The sequence below is a fragment of the Armigeres subalbatus genome, chromosome 1 (genome assembly GCF_024139115.2).
Source record: "Armigeres subalbatus isolate Guangzhou_Male chromosome 1, GZ_Asu_2, whole genome shotgun sequence".
Lineage (NCBI taxonomy): Eukaryota > Metazoa > Arthropoda > Insecta > Diptera > Culicidae > Armigeres > Armigeres subalbatus.
The window spans coordinates 228,081,742-228,098,968 of NC_085139.1; the positions used below are offsets into that span (position 1 = coordinate 228,081,742).

A 17,227-nucleotide genomic window follows, 5' to 3' on the forward strand; every position below is an offset into this window, starting at 1 on the left:
TTGAAGGGTGGTTACAGAATGGTTTATTGACAGCTTGGTATAACTGAACTACATTCCAAGGCCTACTCAATTAATATCGGTAATGAATGGCTACTCAATTAATATCGGTAATGAATGGCTTACTATAGACCAATATTCTACTACAGAATCATCTGCAGATTTGCACACTCTGTTAGACTCATATGAGAAAATCGTCAAATCACTGGATCAAGCCACTCCGAATGCAGCTGACTTCAAGGATCTTCTGCTTCTTCATCTGCTCAGCTCGAGATTAGATAGCGCGACGAGAAGGAGCTGGGAGGAATACACTTCTACCATGGAAACGGATACCGTAAAGGAGCTGACGGACTTTCTACAGCGACGTATTCATATACTAGAGTCACTTCCCACCCGGTCGGTCGAGCAACGAATAGATACTAGTTCATCGAAATTCACCAAAAGGTCTAATGTGGGGAAGGTTTGCAATACTACTATACAATCTTCGGCTCCAATCAAATGTGTGGTGTGCACCGATAGCCATCTCCTCTATCAGTGCCCACAATTTCTCAAACTACCTGTTTCTGAAAGGGATGGATTGCTGCGGTCTCACTCGCTGTGTCGAAATTGTTTTCGGCGCGGTCATCAGGCTCGGGATTGCAACTCAAAGTTTACCTGTCGGCAATGTAGAGGAAAACATCACACACTCGTTTGCTTTAAGGGGAAGGCAGACGATAAGAGATCAAGCAACACTACCGAGTCCACTACTAATGCAGTAGAATCTGCGGAAGAGACAACCAATACCAAGGTGGTAAACGTGGCAGCCACTACCTCGGCGATTAGCAATGCAGCAACCGGATCACCAACAGGAGTATTGCTGCTCACTGCGATCGTGCTTCTGAAGGATGAAGGAGGCAATATCGTGCATGCAACCCGACTAGAAGGTCATATCAAAATTATATCATCCTATGTTATTATGTTATACTAAATTTTTATAACAAAATTTGTTAGAAATATGGTGCAGGATGTTGTTAAAATATCTAAATTTCTATCAAAAACTACACTACTGGAAACAAAAAACTATCAAATTTTGTTACAATTTTATCAAAAAAATAACATATTTTGTTAGAAATTTATAACAGAATCAGATACAAAATATATTGTTTCTGTGCATTCGGAAATTTTACAGGTCGTAATGGGTTTCGAGATTGTGATCAACAATCATAATTTTTTGTTTTCGTCTGAACAAGAATATTTTTCGAGAACATGAAATTAACAACATTACAAATAAGGCAATAACCTTCTCAAATTATATAAGCGTTGTGATATCTATGGCTGGGAGACTTTGCTACATCTATTTTAATTGCCTACTGTTGGGCAATTCGGTGTTAAGCATTTTTCAAATCATATTATGATATAATCCTGTTACAAGATTTGAAAGATAATGGCTACTGAGAACAAAATTGTATCAAAATAAGTTATAAATATCACAATATGTTAAAATTGCGTTCAATTTTTGTTATGCTCTTCTAGTCGGGAAGGGCGCTTTTGGATAGCGCATCGGAATGTAATCTCATCACCAAACAAATGAGGAACCAATTATCGGTCAAGGAGGATCCCAGCACAGTTCAGGTTGTAGGCATTCACGGTACTTCTAACAAGGTTCATGGCAAGGTTAGTGTGACAGTTCGGTCTCGGAATTCCAATTTCGCCCAAGACATGGAGTTTTATGTCATGCCCAAGATCACTGCACAGCCAGGAATGGCTTCAGTCAACCCAAACGACTGGAAACTTCCAGCAGGAATAGAACTGGCGGACCCAAATTTTGCAATTTCCAAGCCAATCGATCTAGTCCTAGGAGCAGAATTCTTTTTCGATCTGTTCGTTTCTGGCCGTCGCATGAGTATAGGGGAAAACTTACCACTACTAATCGATTCAGTTTTTGGATGGATAGCTACAGGAAGGTTCCCAATGGGTCCAATCACCACTGTGTTATGTGATGTAGCGGTTTCGAGTCATTTAGACAAGCTGATTGAAAGGTTTTGGGAGTATGAGGAGATAGGTTTGGAGAATAGTATGTCACCTGATGAAGCCAAATGCGAGGAGTATTTCACCCAAACAATCCAAAGACAATCATCTGGGAGGTATTCGGTATCCCTCCCCAGGAAGGATGAACTACTTCGTAACCTGGGTGATTCCAAGGCAAGCGCGGAAAGGAGGTTCCTTCAAATTGAACGACGGTTGAACCGAGACTCATCGTTACGTGAACAGTATGTGTCATTTATGGCGGAATATGAGGCACTGGGGCATATGTCACGAGTCGCAGAGGTGGACATTGGAACGGGCCGATGTTATCTCCCTCACCATCCGGTTGTTAAGGAAGGAAGCACTACCACACGGGTACGGGTGGTGTTCGATGCTTCGGCAAGGACCGACACTGGTTTATCGCTCAACGACTGTTTGTATTCAGGTCCGATCATCCAACGGGATTTACGTTCAATTATCCTACGTAGTCGTTTTCGTCCAATTATGCTGGTAGCCGATGTCGAAAAAATGAAAAAATGCAGGTGGATATTTGTCCGGAAGACAGGCAGCTTCAATCGATTCTTTGGCGTTCGTCCCCAGATCTACCCCTAGCAACATACCAGTTAAACACTGTCACCTACGGTACTACACCAGCACCCTTTCTGGCGACGAGAACCCTCGTACAGCTTGCCACCGATGAAGCCACAAGATTCCCATTGGCGGCTGCAGCAGTTAAAAATGATTTCTACATCGATGATGCAATAACAGGAGCAGACGATCCTGCAACTGCCAAGGAACTGCGAATTCAGCTAGTGGACATGCTTAGTAGCGGAGGATTTAAGCTTCGAAAGTTTGCGTCAAATTGCTCTGCTGTATTGAAAGCGAAGATTTGTCACTACAAGCCGAAGAAGGAATTTACCTAACCCGGATCCTATGGTTAAAACATTGGGACCCACAGACTAATTCCGTTTTCATTTCAAGGCGCCACCACTACCGGGGTTCCCTCTAACGAAATAGAAAATTTTCTCGATCATTGCCAGTTTGTTTAATCCTCTTGGATTTGTGAGAGCAGTTTTAACCAGAGCAAAAATAATCATGCAACTATCGTGGCAGCTACTGGACGACAACGGACAGAAACTTTCATGGAATTCACTAATGCCATATAAAATTGAAGCAGACTTCAGGAAATTATACCAGCAAATTCCTCTTCTCAATGAGCTACGCATCGAGCGGTTGGTAATCATTCCTCAAGCAAAGCACATTCAACTGCACATATTTTCGGACGCGTCGGAAAGGGCTCTCGGCGCATGTGTGTACGTCAGGACGGAGGATGAATCGGGGCGAACCAAGGTGGCTTTACTACTATCCAAATCTCGCGTTGCTCCACTTAAAACACAAACAATTCCCAGACTTGAGCTTCGGGCTGCAACACTGGCCGCGGAAATGTATTCCCAATTCAAGGATTCGATGGATTTTTCCCCAGAAACTTTCTTTTGGACCGATTCTGAAATCGTTCTTCGTTGGTGTGCAGCAACCCCTTCGACATGGACGACATTCGTCGCGAATCGTGTTTCTAAAATTCAACGGTTGACTGAAAACTGCCACTGGTACCATGTTCCCGGAGAGAAGAACCCTGCTGATCTCATATCTCGTGGGATCTCACCCGAAGAAATATTACAAAATCAACTGTGGTGGGAAGTCGACTGGTTGCAAGCAGGTGTGGAATATTGGCCGAAGCAGAAGGTATTCATGGCGAGCGGAATTAAAGAGGAGAGGCGTAGAGTGGTGTTATCAACAAGGGAATGGGATCTCAGTTTTATCGCTGATTACATAGCTCGATATTCTACCTATACTACTATGGTTCGTCACTTGGCTTGGTGGTATCGCTATCTACACAACCTACAAGTGAAAAGAGAAGATCGTCAATTTGGACCGTTGACCGCAGTGGATCTCCTATGTGCCGAAACGACAATAATACAACGTGTCCAACGGGAGATGTTTCCAACCGAGCCATAAGCAAGGGTGAAGGTGTATCGCGACGATCTCCTCTGCGTTGGTACTATCCATTCGTTTCGAACGATGGTCTGCTAAGGGTAGGGGGGAGACTTGGGAAATCGGGAGAGTGTGAAGATACGAAGCACCCTATCGTGCTACCTGCCCGCCACACGTTAACAAAGTTGATAATTCGACACTACCATTTGAGATTGCTGCACGCTGGACCGCAACTCATATTGAGCACAGTTCGGCTTCGATTTTGGCCTCTCGGAGGACGTAATATAGCTAGACAGGTCTGTCATCAGTGTGTGCGTTGCTACAGGACGAAACCAGCAACTATTCGTCAGTTCATGGCCGAACTACCTACACCAAGAGTTGTACCAGCAAAACCATTTTCGACAACGGGGGTCGATTATTTTGGCCCGATCTATGTGCGACCAGGGTATCGAAGAACAGCAGTCAAGGCGTATGTGGCAGTGTTTGTTTGCTTCTCCACAAAAGCGGTGCATTTGGAGTTAGCAACCGATCTATCGACAGCCTGCTTCATCCAAGCTTTGCGTCGATTTATTTCCCGTCGCGGGAAGTGTGCCAAACTGTTCTCCGACAACGGCACAAATTTTGTTGGGGCGAGAAACGCAATGGAAAAACTTTTGCAGAATCTGAGGTCAAGGGAATACAACGAAGCAGTGTCAAGGTGGTGTGCGGATGAAGGAATGCAGTGGAGTTTCATACTCCCCGGCGCCCCCCACTTTGGTGGCCTGTGGGAGAGCGCAGTACGTTCTACGAAGGTGCATCTGCTGAAAGTATTAGGAGAAACGGCGGTTTCGTATGAGGATATGACAACTCTTCTGGCCCAGGTGGAGTGCTGTTTAAATTCAAGGCCCCTAACACCCTTATCCGATGACCCGAATGATCTGGAGGCCTTGACTCCCGGGCATTTTTTGGTCACGACATCTCTTCAAGCAATTCCGGAGGAGGATTTGACCAATATTCCAACAGGCAGATTGCAACATCGAGAGCTGATTCAACAATGTCTGCAGTTCTATTGGAAGCGATGGAGATCCGAGTATCTTACGATGCTGCAAGCGCGAATGAAGTGGTGGCAACCGGCGAAGGAGATCAAGATTGGCAGCTTGGTTGTAATACGGGACGAGAACCAACCACCCACACGATGGAGGATGGCGCGTATTCATGCAGTACACCCAGGGGACGACAATGTGGTCAGAGTGGTCACACTTAAAACCGTCGATGGATTCATCAAGAGACCGGTTAGTAAAATTTGTGTCCTGCCAGTAGCGAGTCCAATGGAAACGGATGAAACGAATGCCGAGCTTACTTCTGAAACTCCGGCTGTTTCAGAGGCGGGGAGGATGTTGAGGACCACCCTATAATTCCACCCATAATAGCTGGTGCTCACCATCGGCGCTACCAAACAGATTCCCGCGTTTTATCAGCCTTTCCTTTTGGTTTTCTTTTAGTTTTTTTTGTGAAAAATGTTATATAATAAGAAGCCATCAATTTTTCTATACTTTGTCTAGTAACGTTAAGAGTCATGTGAGCAGTCGTATTTCGCAATAAATTATAATTAAAACTTGCTGTTTAAATAAAAATGTAGTGAACCGTTTTCTTAAATAAAGTTAATTTGGACTATGGTGTTTTTTGTGATGTGAATATTGAGTGTTATTCGTGCCGCACCGAAATTGGTTCACTGCTGTGAATTGGATCCAAACTCTCCCAGCCCAACGGATCCCAGGAAGATCTGCGATCGACCAATCAGGACAAATTCCCGGTACCAATCCCGTAGCTATCGAACAAATACCTTAAGAGCAGTGTTACTTTATGCTACGCACTTTTCGGAATCCAATATTGTTTCACCTACAGTTTTCAAAACTGAAGCAACGAGCAGCTGTCTTCTTCGTATTCTATGATTGCTGCGTCGCAGCAAAGCCAAAATGAGGAATGATAAGTAAAAAATGAAAAGTGAGAAATAAGAATTTTGAAGCGTGAAGTGAGAAGAAGGAAGCGATAAGTTGAAAGAAAAAAGTGAGAAATGAGAAGTAAGAATAAAAAAGTAAGAAGTGAGAATTGAAAAGTGAAAAGTACGGAGTGAGAAGTGCGGAGTGAGGGCTGAGAGGTGAGAACTGCAATGTGAGAAATGAGAAGTGATAAGTAAGATTTGAGAACTGAGGACCGAGGAGTGAAAAGTGAGAAGTGGGATATGACTGGTAAAAAATGTGATGTTAGAATTAAAAATAAATGAAATTTATTGAAATTAGTGAAATTATTCCTTATTGCTTTGCTCCATTCTTCCTTCTTTATTCTTCTTTTAACTATTTGCTTCTTTCTTCTTATTTATTCCCTATTCCCTATACTTTCTCTCATTTTACTTTTTCTTTACCCTTTCCCATAGTTCTTCTTCTTTATTCCCTCTTCCTACTATTTTCTTCCGCTTTCTTTTTTTTATTTTTTCAAGGCTTCAAATCTGGCATTCATCGCTACAAACCACCACGTGGCGGTCAAATTTTCAAAATTATTAAAGTAGTTTTTTTGCTACAGGTATGTTTTTCTTAGGCGACTATCTGGCGCTTATTTTTGGTTGCGTCGAAGATAAGCGGATGAGTAGATATTTTTATGCGCTGTACAATATGTTTGAAAGATTAATTGTTGCTTTAGACTGTGATTGATTACTGGCGACGGTATTTTTCGGCTCTTTCAGTCTTCATGATAAGCTAAAACGGGTTTTCTTCCTTCTTCCTCATTTTCTCTTAGAAAGAAGTGAAAGGTAAGAATTTAGAAGTGGGTATCAAGAATTGAGACGTGGGTAGTGAGCAGTGAGAAGAGGGAGAACTGAGAAATGCGAAATTCGAAGCCAAGCGTGAAAAATGAGAAGCAGAAAATGAGAAGTAGGAAATAAGAAGTAAGATGTGAGAAGTAAGAAGTGAAAAGTAATAAGTGAGAATTGAGAAACGATAAGCGAGAAGTGCTAAATGGGAAGTGAGTAATGAGTAGTATGAAGTGATAGGTAAAATGTGAGGAGTGAGGGGTGGGAGGTGAGAATTGAGAAGTGGGAAGTGAGAAACGAGAAGACCAAGGAGTGAGAAGTAAGAAGTGTGATGTGACTGGTGAAAAGTGAGATGTGGGAATTGAAAATTGTGTAATTATTCCTTATTCTTTCTAATTTCCTTCAATCCTCTTTCCGCTTCCTTTTTCCTTTTTCTTCTTTCTTCTTCCTTTACCTAATTCCTTCTTTTTTCTTTTTTATTTCATCTTCCTTTTACTTTCTTCCTTCTACTTTTCCTTTGCTATTTTCCCTTATTTCTTTCTTCCTTTTACTTTCTTCCGTTTCTTCCTTCTTCCTCTTTCTAACTTCTCTACTATTTCTTTCAGCTTTCTTCTTACTTCGTCCTTTTTACTACTTTTTTCCTTCTTTCTTTGTCTTTTTTCAACTTCTTCCTTCTTACTCCTACCTCATTTTATCTTGCTTCTTCTTTTTGTTCTATATCTTACCACTCACTACTCACTTCTCTACATCTCACTTCTCACACCCAAATTATCGCATCACACCTCTTGCTTCTGTTTTCGTCGATACTCAGCTCTCACTTTTTCAATTCGCATCTCACTTCTCACGTCTCATTTCTCACTTCCCAATAATCCCTTCTCACTTCCATTTCTCAGTACTCACTTCTCACTACTCTGTACTCACTTCGAACATCTCACTTCTCAGTTTTCACTTCTCACTGTTCTCTTCGAACATCTTACTGCTCCCTTAATTTGATAAGGAAATAATTTTAACTAGGGTAAAGTGCCCAATAGTGGACCCTCCAGCCATTTTTCCATTATTACAGCACAATGCAAACATTTTGCAATGAAATTCCAACGGGAGAACCTACCTTACAGTCCTATGATTTGATTATTTGCATTGGAAATGCCATGGAAAGCAAATTTAGATATTCGGAGACGAGTCAGCCTCGGGCTGAAAGTCTCCTTAATAAAGAAACAAAAAAACGAGCAATGGGTAATGTTTTCAACATAACCGCGAGTAGACGTAGGACTTGTATAAACGTAACGTATTTACATTTAATTTTAATTTAATTTAATTTAATCTAAATTTAATTTAATTTAGTTTAAATTTAATTTTACTTTTAACTTTTGGATCTATAGAGTTTGATTAATCATATATAATTAATCACCTATAATTATAGGTATTGATATTGGAAACGACAACTTCCATGCAGTGTAGAATTATTAGCAATTTGTTTATTCAAAACTTCTGGAAATAAAACTAATAATTAAATACATAATTAGAATTGCTTTGTTTCTAATTATTAAGCCCTTATTTACTCAAGCAAATGTAGGGCATCTATAGATTTCTTATTGATGATAGTATTTGAAGTTTAAAAATTTTATTTATAAAACTTCCAGACTTGGGCAAAATGTGCTATTTTAGGGGAACTGTCCCGTTTTCCAAACAAAGAAATACAGCACCAATTTCGTTGCTTCTTTTTGCTAACATGCGTGCTTACTGCTGAAAAAAAATCACAACAATAAGAAACAAGTCAAGGAGCAGTAACCCTACTAAAATAGAGGAGGTACTGCTAATACGTCAACGAAAAATTATTAGATATGTTGATCCCAAACTCCGAGTCTACGTCAAGTTTAATAATACAATTTCTCAGAAAATGAAAAACAAAAAATAAGATAAAGTTTATTTAAATATTCTTCTGGAAATTATTGTTTACGGACTTTTTTAAAACATTTACATGTAAGACAGCAAAATTTTCTAATCTAAAATGGATATTAACACTATTGCTGATTGTGCATCTTTAATTGCTAATGCCTTTTGCAAATAAATGAAAGTAATTATTTTAATCGAATTTTTATTTTCATCAGCGTACTTATTTTTTTTTTCTAGGGAATCAGAACTGTTATAGTATAACCATGTTTCAATGTACGTGTGGTTCAGTACCAAGCACAACTACATATGGTCAGTCATATGACATGACTCATACCCATCCCGGGATCATATGGATTATGAAACCCATCACCTGGATGAGCAGACCAAATCTCTCTAACTTTATTCTTCCTCATCCACCACCGCTGCCCTCGCTGCCACAGCCATCATCGGCCTGTAGCCGTGAACCCCGAGCGATGCGATGGGCGATTGCATCCATCGCAACCGACACCACTGCATCCGACCATCATCAAGCACAGAATGACAAAAAATGCGCCCACTTCTTTTATGCATATTCGCAGACCCATCCACCGGCAGTTCTATCGCTGGTGACTGTATGCTGTCGCTGTGTAGGTAAACACAGCGAACGAACGAACGAACGAAACGAAAATGCGGGAGCAAAAAGCACGTCAGTACGCGCTGCTGTCACAAATTGTAATGACTCGCACACGGCAGGCACTGCTTCTTTTATACACAAAGAAAATCTTCCGGTAGACCCGAACATACCGTGACATACCGCATTCTGATGTCCGTGTTAGGAATGCACGGGATTGGTTACATATGAAATTTTGACTGGCTTTGACAAGAATTGAAATTCTCAGTAGCTGATCGTTAATAATCTTAAGTTTCAATAAAATAGGTAAAATGGTGGAGAGTGTCCAAGATTGATATATAATTCTTAAAAATCCATCGAAAGATAAAGGCGATAGAAACGTTCAAAATCTTCCCTTCCAGCGTAACGCTCTCGATTTCCAAAAATCTAAATGACACCCAGTATAGTAAAGAAAGACGTAAGTCCTACGTCAAAAAAAGCAAATTTAGATGATTTTTACAATTCTATAGAATAAACACGAGAGTGACCATTATAGCAATATTTTGGGGGGTTTCATAATTCGGAAGAAGAACGTCCCGAAACGTCGGACAGTAACCCGGTGAAAATGGTTCTCGACAACGATCCGACGGGCACAAGAAGGCGAGGTGCGCAGCGGGCAAGGTGGATCGATCAGGTGGAAGATGACTGGCGGACCCTCCGTAGACTGCGTGGTTGCCGACGTGTAGCCATGGACCGAGCCGAATGGAGAAGACTCTTATATACCGCACAGGCCACTTCGGCCTTAGTCTGAATAAATGAAATGAACGTCCCGAAATGGAACATAAAAATCAAATGAAGTGTCGACTAAAGGGAAGACATTTTCTATTATGGGCCCCCAGAGAGTCTACTATAGGTTGAATTCAGTCGAACCTTAAAATGTTAATTGCAACGAATAACGTCGTGTCGAGAAGATGCAGAATTTGGTATTAGAAAGAGTATTAGAGTATTAGAGTATTAGAAAGAAAAAAAATAGATAGCGGAATGAATAAGAAAGAAAAGGAAAAAAAGGTGATTGAAAAGGAAAGAAGAAAGAAGGAAGAAGAAAAATTAAGGTGAAATATAAAATAATAAAATAATACAAAAGAAGGAAAAAATAGAAAAAAAGAAAGAGAAAAACAGAAAGCAGATAGAAAAATGAAGAAGAAAGAAATAAGGAAAAGAAGGAAGAAGAACAACTCCAGGAAAGCAGTAGGGGAAATCCAAGTAAACTTTGGTTATATTAATTCAGCTCCAGGCTGGAGGGGTGGGGACTTATAACCTTGGAGTAAACCAAAGAATACCCGAAAGCCTCCTGCTGTGGGGATTTACTCCCGAGATTGATTTCGGGATGCCTGTGAAGCTGTTTGTGTTAAATTAGTTTATATAGGCCCCATTTTCTGACAACTCTGGCAACTGAACTTAATCGATATTGTGAGAAAATATACTTCAATTTAGAACCTGGGGTGGCATTGCGCATCTCGAATCGAATCACTCCCCATGTAACCATTAGCAATATATTTCGCCTTTTCGGGCTATTATAGAGCCAGTCTTAATCTTCTTAGTTCCGTGGTAGCGTTATAGTCGCACGTAGGGCCTATTTGAATGTTACCTGGGTCGATTCGTACGTTTTTGCATTCGTTTCGAAAAAAATGCGGCATTATGTATTTCGTTCGACTTCATTCAGTCGCAGTACAAGATTTCGAATGGTGCTGTACTAGCTCAATCGAGTATGTTCTGTTAAACGAAATGTAAACAGAGAGAATAAGAGATAGCTATCTCCGTGTATGGTATGCCGCCCACTGGAGAGACAACCTTCAGCAGCGCATGGCGAATGTGAGTAAACAGAGAGAATAAAAGTAATTTCAGCTGCGTGTAGCATGTTAGCATCTTTCGGCGCATGGATTGACAGTTAATTTATAAACAAGCAAATTGTGCTCAATGACTATGGTATATTATTTATTGAGCAGTTGCAACCGATTAAAACATTATGCCGATACGACATGTTTTGTAAATTGAGATATTGTTATGACACAAATTATAAGTTTTATGTTTATTCGAGTTTATGCCACAGATCCAATTTTGAGCTAAATAATTTAAAGCTAAAGAAGGATTCAATAATAAATTACTTTGATGTTTCCATGTGTTTTAGTTAAATGCACTTGGGCCATCTCTTGCGCGTTTTTTTATTTAACTCAACTATTTTTACGTAGATTTTTTCCATAGATTTTTCACGCGGTTTATCGAAATCGTCAAGAAATACGTGAAAACAGCAAAAAACGATTTTAGTTGAAGTCGTTTTTACGTGGATTTCGGGATAATAAAAGATTGCATATTGTTTGGAAACTATAAAAGTAGGTATACTAATGACATTCTTTCCTTCAAGATACAATAATGAAACATTTATTCTCTTCCCGTAGAGAAATAATAACAAATATAATTAAAAACTTTCAGCAAGAAATGACTCTCGAACAACATTCGAAAGCAATAAAGGTGACGAGTGTTTTTCATTCGACTTGAGTCGTTTTTCAGTGTGCTATCAAGCTTCCACAATGCCAAAACATCTCGCCATTCTTGTACCTCGCCGAGCATACTCGAACGATGAGTCGTTTTCGAGATCGAATCGAAAGCCGTAATGCCAAACATGTTCGACTCGATAGAATTACGTTCGAATCGAGATGCACAATGCCACCCCAGTTCTCTATCATGACAGCTTGCGAAAAAAGTCGTATATGTATACAAAGATGATAAGTGAGAGACTTGTTCTTTCTCTTTAGGATTCAATCCCTGATGATCCCACTCAATAAATGAGAGCATCAATCGGTGAGTGGGCTGTAATTTTAGAAACTGGAGTGTTCTCAAGCTGAACTACATGCAGTCAGTTTATTTCCCCGAATGACTGGCAGATGACGTTAATAGTAAGCTGTATATTTAAATGTTTAAGGCAAAGGCCGACTGACTACTCGGACTCAATTAATCGTTACAAATGATTATCAAATTGTCACTGTTAACTACGCCCCGTCGATTGGTAGCAAAGCCCCTACTGGCAACGCACGCTACTGATGTAGAAACCACATCGGCCTGCTTGCGCAGGAACGATTCGCGAAGATGAAATGTAAACAAAACGACTACATGGTATTACAAACGTGAATTGGATCAAGGGATCGCGCTAAATCTAAAATAATAGTTAAAAACGCTCTTATATCTCTTATAATTATTATTGCTAGTGTTCTTATTAACTAACTATATCCTAATCTTAATTACTATTCATGCATTAGAAGGTAGGGATACAATGAATTCTAAGTTACTAGTGGAAAAAGTCATTAAATCTGCTATAACCTCCAAATATATATATACAGATTGTTAGGGAACACATATAGAAGAACTGCATTATCATCCACTTCCATAAATCACCTGCGGCTCGGAAAAAAGGTTCCTAAGATTGCGACAGACAACAGAGCACAAGCTGATTTCTAGTGTTCGTTACCGTCAATAGGTGAGATATTGTGCACAACATGTAGAACTAGTAAACATTACAATAAAAACTTTAACTGATTCTACAGATATTTGCTCCTTACTGAGCTAGAATCATAGGATTTATCCCCTACAATAACAGCAAGAATCACTAAAAGTAAGCCTAATAATTTAAACATTAAAAAACAATGTCTAATCGAATATTATTCTAGGAATTTTATAACTTTGCTGAATAAAGTTTATGGAATTTTGATTCTTTCCCCTGTTAATCGGCCTGCGAGTAACAGTCACGTTTACGATTGCTTCGAAGCAGGGTTATTTTTAATCAAGAAGAAAATAGCTAACGACCATAGAAATTTAACTGAAAAACTGAACAAATTCATGATATTCGCGTTTCTGTAGTAGAATAGAACATTTTTTCCATTATTAATAACATACTTAATATTCAATAACATAACATTATTCGTAAAAGATATAATTTTAGTAGAATTTGTGTCCATTTAATTGCCATCATGCGTGCTTTCTACTAAAAAAAATACAAAAACCAGAAACAAAGAAATTTACGCTAACTGTTTATTTTACTTGTCATAAGACTAGTCGACTAGTCGAGTCAAGTACGAGACACTGAAGACGGCCTTACTGTTGAGGTCGAAATACGTATCTGTCAAGATACAATTAAGTGGTGGAATTCAATGGGATTGTATTAACTCGTCTTATGACAAGTGAAGACATTCCACTAAAAAGCTCAAAATAATTTTGTTTATTTTAGTTTTTTACGTTGATGAATGTTATGAAATCAGTTTAAATTTGATTTAGAATTGACCTATCCCGTCAAAAATTGTATCTCGTTTTATTGCCTCAATTATTTAGGATTATTTAAGGTCAACTTTCTCAAAGAACCCATATTTTTTAAAGCCTCTATCTATTTTTTAAATCGAAAACAAAAAAAGCGAAAAAGTGCGGCACGTGTGAACCGGCCTGAAAAATGATGTTCGTTCAAAATCGGGCAAATCTTAAAAAAAAGCACTTTTTCGATTTTTGTTTTAAATTTTAACAATACTTAGAGGCGTCAAAAAATATGGGTTCTTTGGGAAAGTTGACCTTAAATGAGCCAAAGAATCTATAGAGCGAATAAAAAAATTTGACGGCAAAGGTCAATTGTGCAGTTTTGTAGCGATATTCTAGTTACCAAATAGGGGAACTGCTTGACACTTCATCTTATAGGTCCGATGTTTATCCCACCAAACATGAAGCAATGAAAAGTAATTTGATTTGTTTTTTATTTTTGTATTTTTTTGTCGCAGTGAGGTGAGCACGCATATTCGCAAAAGGAGGCGACGAGATTGGTTCTGTATTTCTTTGTTTTGCGATAAGATTAAAAAATGTTCAGTGAAATGGAAAACGGAACAGTATATACACATCAAGGTTTGGAATCGATTTTTCTCCGACATTTTAATGGCATTTGTAGGGGACTCAGCATCCCTCACTGCTTATGGTGCAAAACCCTAACAAAAATTATATATTTTCATTTAGGCGAGATGAGCATGACATTTGTCAAGCAATTCAAATGTTGATTTAATAATGGTTTGCTTGGCGTATTTTTTTTTTTTCAAACAAATCGAATTCGTTCTGAAACTTCCGTCGACCGCAAAAATAAGGGAAATCGTGGATAATAAATTGCTATAAATTGTTTAGGAATGTTTATTGTCCCATTTTGATATAGGTATGCTTAACCGAATAGCAATCCATTAACGCCAGTCAGGACCGAACCAATCACCGATGAAGTTTCCGTTGCAACGGTCAAGGTAAGACTGTTCAGATTTGCGGTAGCGTTGACCAATTCGGTGATCAAATCGCTCGATACAGAGTCTCCAACTGCGACAATTTGGCTGATGATGGTGTTTACATCGACAGTGGCGGCCGCTAACTGGGCAGTAGCGGCAGACAGGTCCGAGGTTAGGCTGGAACGCACAGACGTCAATCCGTTGAAAACGACGGTGTTCAAGGCCGATTGGGCATTCTGGATGGCTGTTTCGGCGTTTGTCAGAGCCGCAGTCAAAGTAGGAGCCAGAGAACTGGAAGAACTGGCAGCATTGGTCAAAGCGGTTTCGACTGAGCTGACCAAGCTCGATAGTTGGCTTTGCACATTGCTGACAAGAGTTAAAAGAGTGCTGCTCAGACCGGAGAGCAACGAAGATTGAGCGATGGTAACCTGTCATTGGTAGAAAGAATAAAAATCAGTTAAAAAAGGATGATTATACCATTCATGAATACTTACACCCAAAAGGCACAAACAGAAACTAATAATCAGCAAGCTTTTCATATTGGAAGTTTACTTTCAAACCTGGAACTTATAAAAAAAATCAATTTTGCGTTGAATATTTATAGCAGTTTTGAATCTCTGAACTGACACCATCTCATACCATTGAGGAATCTTCCGACATCTGAACATTGCTTGTTCCGAAAGCATTAGTCACATTGTTCTAATGTAACTAATCCATTTTCAAATGAGAAACAGTTTATAACCATTGTACTTTATCAATTGGGGCCCTCCTTAGTCATGCGGTAAGATGCGTGGCTACAAAGCAAGACCATGATGAGGGTGACTGGGTTCAATTCCCGGTGCCGATCTGTGCAATTTTCGGTTTGGAAATTGTCTCGACTTTCCTGGGCATAAAAGTATCATCGTCAGAAAAAATATTTTAAGCTCTTTTTAGTGGAATGTATTCAACCGTCTAAGACGAGTTTAGTACTCTCCATTGAATTCCAGTTCGTTTTGTTATCTTTGCAGATACGTATTTCGACCTCAACTGTGAGGTCGTCTTCAGTGTCTTGTACTTGTCAAGTCGAGTCAAGTACAAGCCACTGAAAACGACCTCACAATTGAGGTCGAAATACGTATCTGCAAAGATAACAAAATGAACTGGAATTCAATGGAGAGTACTAAACTAGTCTTGAACGGTTGAGTATCACCGTGTTAGCCTTATGGTAACTTGGCTTAGAAACTTCGCAGTTAATAACTGTGGAAGTGCTCAATGAACACTAATCTGCGAGGCAGCAATGTCCCATTGGGGGATGTAATGCCAATTAAGAAGAAGATTTTATCAATTGTTTTAACGTCTTCGACACTGTATGAAGAAACTTGTTCAATGACAGTCGCTGATAATGTGGTCATGTGTACAGAGGCGCGAGCACGTTCCGAGACGTGGGTGGGACAAATAATAATATTTATCCAATAGTTTTTCAGAAAGCGCAAATATGCGCATGCAAATCATTCACTGTAAGGTGGTACTAGAGTTGTGTTTCATTCCCCCATTTATTGTTTTTTTATTGTTGTTGTTGCATCAACAGACAACATTAAGCCCCTATGTTGTGGAGTATTTTATTTAAAAAAAAAAGTGTATATAAAAAGATGATGGAAAGCACAATGATTGTCTTGGTCTATTAATGCTTGCGAAGAAAGGTAAAAACCTTCGGCCACCTTTGTACGAGGCCGTCTAAACATTTGGCTGTTCCAAAGCGTACGTGGTTGGACGTTCAAGTCTGTCTGTTTCAGCATAACTCCATAATCCAAGCAGGGTATCGGCCAGGGCCGGATTTATGAGGGGGGGGGGGACGTTGGGCCGTGGCCCCGGGCCCCCACAAATCTTATGTACCAAAACCAACCTTTTTTGTACATTTTGGGGCCCCCACATACCGTCGGCCCCGGGGCCCCGTTCCGGCTAAATCCGGCCCTGGTATCGGCGATCATCATGGCGTTATCGACATCTCTCCTTGAGCGAAGTAGCTCCAGATTGATCACCTCTCGGATTTCTTAGCTCGGTAGATGAAACGGATCCTGCCAAGGTAGCCTACGAAGCGCGAATCAAAGGAAACTAGTCTAGTCTAGTCTACACATACACAGCCAGCTCATGGAAGAATCTTGGTAAGTGACAGAATCGACTATCTATCATTTTTGTCATTATTTATATTTGAAACACATCATGAATCGCATAGTCGCTTGGGGTCTGTCGGTCTGAGCGACAGTCGCCAGTTTGATCAGTTTGGCTATCGTCGGCAGAAAGTGAACTTTTATGGAAAGACTATTTGGCTTTGTTTCTGTTATTTGGTTTTGTTTCTGTTAGTCATTGGAAATGAAATTAATTTTATCCATGTTCCACCATTTTTTACAAAAGAAGGTTGATCCGACATGAATTTCCTTTAAAGTGCAAAACCTAATCGACCGAATGGCCCGACATCGTACATATCCAGCTTTTTACGCTAGCTATAATCTTCATGAGGGATGATTCAATCATGACAGATACTGTGTACAAATTTAATAATAGTATCCTAGTAGCCTTGAACCTTGCCTTGAAGTTATTTATTTATTTATTTATTTTTTTCGTCTTGAAATATAAAAACTCCTCATACTGCTTCTTATATAATATTTCTAATTTTTTTCTAAAAAACTAGTTTCG

The 17,227-nt window shown here is 39.7% G+C and overlaps 1 protein-coding gene across 1 annotated transcript; it reads right to left on the minus strand.

The window, feature by feature from the left end:
• Positions 1–14,499: 14,499 nt before the first annotated feature.
• LOC134207058 (uncharacterized) lies at positions 14,500–15,123 on the minus strand. Its single transcript, XM_062682786.1, has 2 exons — positions 15,049–15,123; positions 14,500–14,982 (listed from the first exon to the last, which is right to left on the minus strand). The coding sequence occupies exons 1-2, from the start codon at positions 15,091–15,093 to the stop codon at positions 14,500–14,502; spliced, it is 528 nt and encodes a 175-aa protein (XP_062538770.1). The 5' UTR covers positions 15,094–15,123.
• Between the last annotated feature and the right edge of the window lie 2,104 nt (positions 15,124–17,227).